The sequence below is a fragment of the Triticum dicoccoides genome, chromosome 3B (assembly GCF_002162155.2).
Source record: "Triticum dicoccoides isolate Atlit2015 ecotype Zavitan chromosome 3B, WEW_v2.0, whole genome shotgun sequence".
Taxonomy (NCBI): Eukaryota; Viridiplantae; Streptophyta; class Magnoliopsida; order Poales; family Poaceae; genus Triticum; species Triticum dicoccoides.
The window spans coordinates 29,548,021-29,551,405 of record NC_041385.1 but is presented as its reverse complement, the minus strand read 5'-3'; the positions used below and the strand labels follow the sequence as shown (position 1 = coordinate 29,551,405).

General features: G+C 45.4%; 1 protein-coding gene across 1 annotated transcript in view; it reads left to right on the top strand.

Annotated features, from left to right (window-relative positions):
- Nucleotides 1-326: 326 nt before the first annotated feature.
- Nucleotides 327-3,385, top strand: part of LOC119274523 — a 5,206-nt gene continuing 2,147 nt past the window's right edge. Inside the window, exons 1-3 of the mRNA XM_037555231.1 lie at nucleotides 327-641; nucleotides 1,104-1,269; nucleotides 1,355-1,480. Coding sequence (XP_037411128.1) covers nucleotides 427-641; nucleotides 1,104-1,269; nucleotides 1,355-1,480 — 507 coding nt within the window. The 5' untranslated portion in view covers nucleotides 327-426. The remainder of the gene's footprint in view (nucleotides 642-1,103; nucleotides 1,270-1,354; nucleotides 1,481-3,385) is intronic.

Below are 3,385 nucleotides of genomic sequence, written 5' to 3'. Positions count from 1 at the left end.
CCACCTATCTACTAGCCGGATCCGAAGCACCAAAAATCCCCTCCCGCCACCGGCCGCCGGAGCGTCCGGCGGAGGGGAGGCGAATCCATGGGCTCGCCGGTGGAGGGAGATTTTCCCAGGAAGCACCAAAGTTTGCTTGACTCGACCGAATGGGTTGAACACGATTGTATGAATACTTAATTTGAGTAATACACTGATTCAAAAGAAAAGAAAGACTTTTCTGTGAAATTTGGTAAAGAAATAAGAAGTGTGAAAAAAAATACTGTGCACTACTGTATATTTTCTGAGTTTAGATAAGCATTTCTACTTGCGCAGTGACCGAATCACAAAAAAATAGCTCTCTACGCGCTCGTCCATTCGGCGACTAGTCGACGCAGCTCACGCGACCACGCGGCGGCGGCGCTTGTTCCCATCGCCGCCACCGGCATGGCCGAGGGCGCCGACACGGTGCGCGCGCCCGCCGACGCGGAGGAGATAGAGAAGGGAGAGATCGCAGGCGCCGCCGCCGGTGCCGACGGCGACTCCGCCGCGCCCCAGCCGGTCGAGCCCACCTGGGCTTTCTGGATCCGCAACCCGCTGGAGGAGTCCGCCGGCCGGGGGAACACCGTCCACACCTTCTCCACCGTCGACGACTTCCGGAGGTCTTTTCCCCCACCCTTCGCCTCCTCCCAAACCCTCGTTAGTCCCCAATCTGTTGGTTGCTTGTGAATGATGTACGATGGCTGTAAATTTAGATTTAGATGCCCTGCGAGCAACTCGCCTTAAGCCAACACAAGACTGCTGATCTGATGCTCGAGTCTAGGACTAAAATGTTCTCTGGCTCTAGTTTTGTGACCGGATTTCAGCCTCCCGCAAACAGGGATTTGTGAGAATGTTAAGCTGAACTGAGTAGTGTATATTGACTGACTCCCTGGGTTGTCTTCTACCAGATGATAATATCTGTCATTACTCACACAGTCACACTACATTTGTTTCAGGGTAAAAAATTCTGCTTCAGAAAATCGGTGATGTTTGTTTTGATAACTTGTTTCGGTCTTTACTGTATTTTCCACCTTTTGCGTATATCCCTTCATGGCTAACAATTGAGTTGGCTGGTCTTTCAGCCTTTACAAAAATATCCTCCACCCTAGTAAATTGGGTGTGGGAGCTGACCTCCATTGCTTCAAGAATAAGATTGAGCCGAAATGTGAAGGCCCTATACGTGGTAATGGAGGTGCATGGACCATCAGTTGTGGCGAAGGCAAATCACAGCCATTGTGGTTGGATACAGTAAGCATCTTTCGCATCACTCGTTTTGGACAATTTCTTTTTCTGTAAATCCATCCTGACTTCTTTTGGCAAATATCATGTTTAGATACTGGCATTGATTGGTGAGCAATTCGAATATGATAATGAAATTTGTGGAGCGATCCTTAGCGTGCGTGCGAAGCAGGAAACAATAGCTATATGGATTAAAGATGCTACTAATGAAGCTGCTCAGGTACAAGTCCTATAGTACATACTACGGATTTTTTTGTTTCATTTCAGGCAACAGCCATGTGGCATGCTATATCATAGATCCAAAGTTTGTCAAATACTACTCCCTCGGTCTTAAAATAAGTGTCTCAAGCTTAATACAAAGTTGAGACACTTATTTTGGGACGGAGGGAGTATAAGATAGTATAATACTGTGATCCTGGTATATAAACAAGGATGACATGGCTGTACCTGTATGGAGCCTTGTACAGTTGTGCTTGTGCCAAATGTCATTCTGTAACTTGAAGTGCTCTTATATGGTTATCTGAAGAGTTCAACGCAATTGAAGAAACTTATATTCCTCGAAAGACATAGCGGTACTTTGAATGGCAGAACATTGTCGAAGAAACTTAAACCTGAAAGGATTGTCATCTTTGGTTATACTATGCATCTATGTTTGTGGTTTCCAACCTAAATTGTCCTAGGTAAAGGTTTCATTATTTCAGCCAAAATAGTGTGTCGTCCTGTATGGTTGGAATTATTTTAGAGTTAATTACACAAAACCACAACTTCAGAGTAACTTATAACACTTTACCACAACTTTTGAGTTTTTTAACAAAAAACCACAACTTCAGGTCAACTTATAACACTTTACCACAACTTTTGAGTTTTTGTAACACAAAACCACAACTTCTGAACTAATTCTCAACATTGAGCCCAAATCTATCAGTCAACTTCTTTTAATATACAATCTGATTGACTGGGCCCACATATTAGGAACTAAGCAGGAAAAAGGTGGCATGTGCGCATCTCCGATGTGGCCTACCATTTCCTTCTCTTGCCATCCCGTACCGGCGCTATAAACTCCACCGACGCATTGACCAGGGAGCTGGGTGTTGTTGGGGGTGGTCAAAATTCTGCCACAGGATGATCACTCCAAGCGTCCTCAATGGCGAGGTTCCTAGTGTCGCAAAGCCGCACCCACATGTCACTATCGTTGGCGGTGGAGTTCCAAAATGATCTCGACGTTGTAATCAGTGAGGACGAGCACGTTGCAGTGGTCGTTAAGCATGAGGGTGGCAGCCCTGATTGTGCACAACGTGGCGGCACGGATGTGCTGGCAGCGCCCGTCCGGACTATGGCATGGTCGGGCGGGGCGCGCGAACTAGACAAAGAGGTCCTCGGGAGGACGAGCGCGTCTCTACAGCGGTGGAGCACAAGGCAAGAGCCTTGTCTATGCACGACGTGGTATAGTGCATGTGCTAGCTGCGGTTGTCCAGACAACAACATGGTTGGACGGAGTGCGCCAGACAAAGAAGCTGAAGACGGCGGATCTTTTTTGTTTTTCGGGGTAGATGGCGTAGAAGCTGCAGGTGAACGTGTCATCGAAGAGACGACGATGTTGTATGCACACTGCTATGTTACACACATTCAGTCAGCGCCACATAGGAGGGAACTTGTCGCCTAGAGCCTGACATGTGGGCCCAATCATTCAGATTGGCTGTTAAAAGAAGTTGACCGGTAGATTTGGGCTCAATGTTGAGAATTAGGCCAACAGTTGTGGTTTTGTGTTAAAAAACTCAAAAGTTGTGGTAAAGTGTTATAAGTTGCCGCGAAGTTGTGGTTTTGTGTTAAAAAACTTAAATGTTGTGGTAAAGTGTTATAAGATATTCTGAAGTTGTGGTTTTGTGTAATTAACTCATTATTTTAACTTCTTTTTCTAATGAAGTTGCTACATTTATTCGTTTCTTGGCGCATTGTTTTGAAGTATGTTTATATTAAATCCTTGTGTAAGCATTTGGTTTTCCTTTTTATTTAGCATTTTCTGTAGTTCTTACAATTGTGCTGCAGTAGTATCCTTAAATCTGATAATCTCATGGCATTTTTTATACTCCATTGAATGATGTAAGCAGTGGCGGATCTAGGCCCC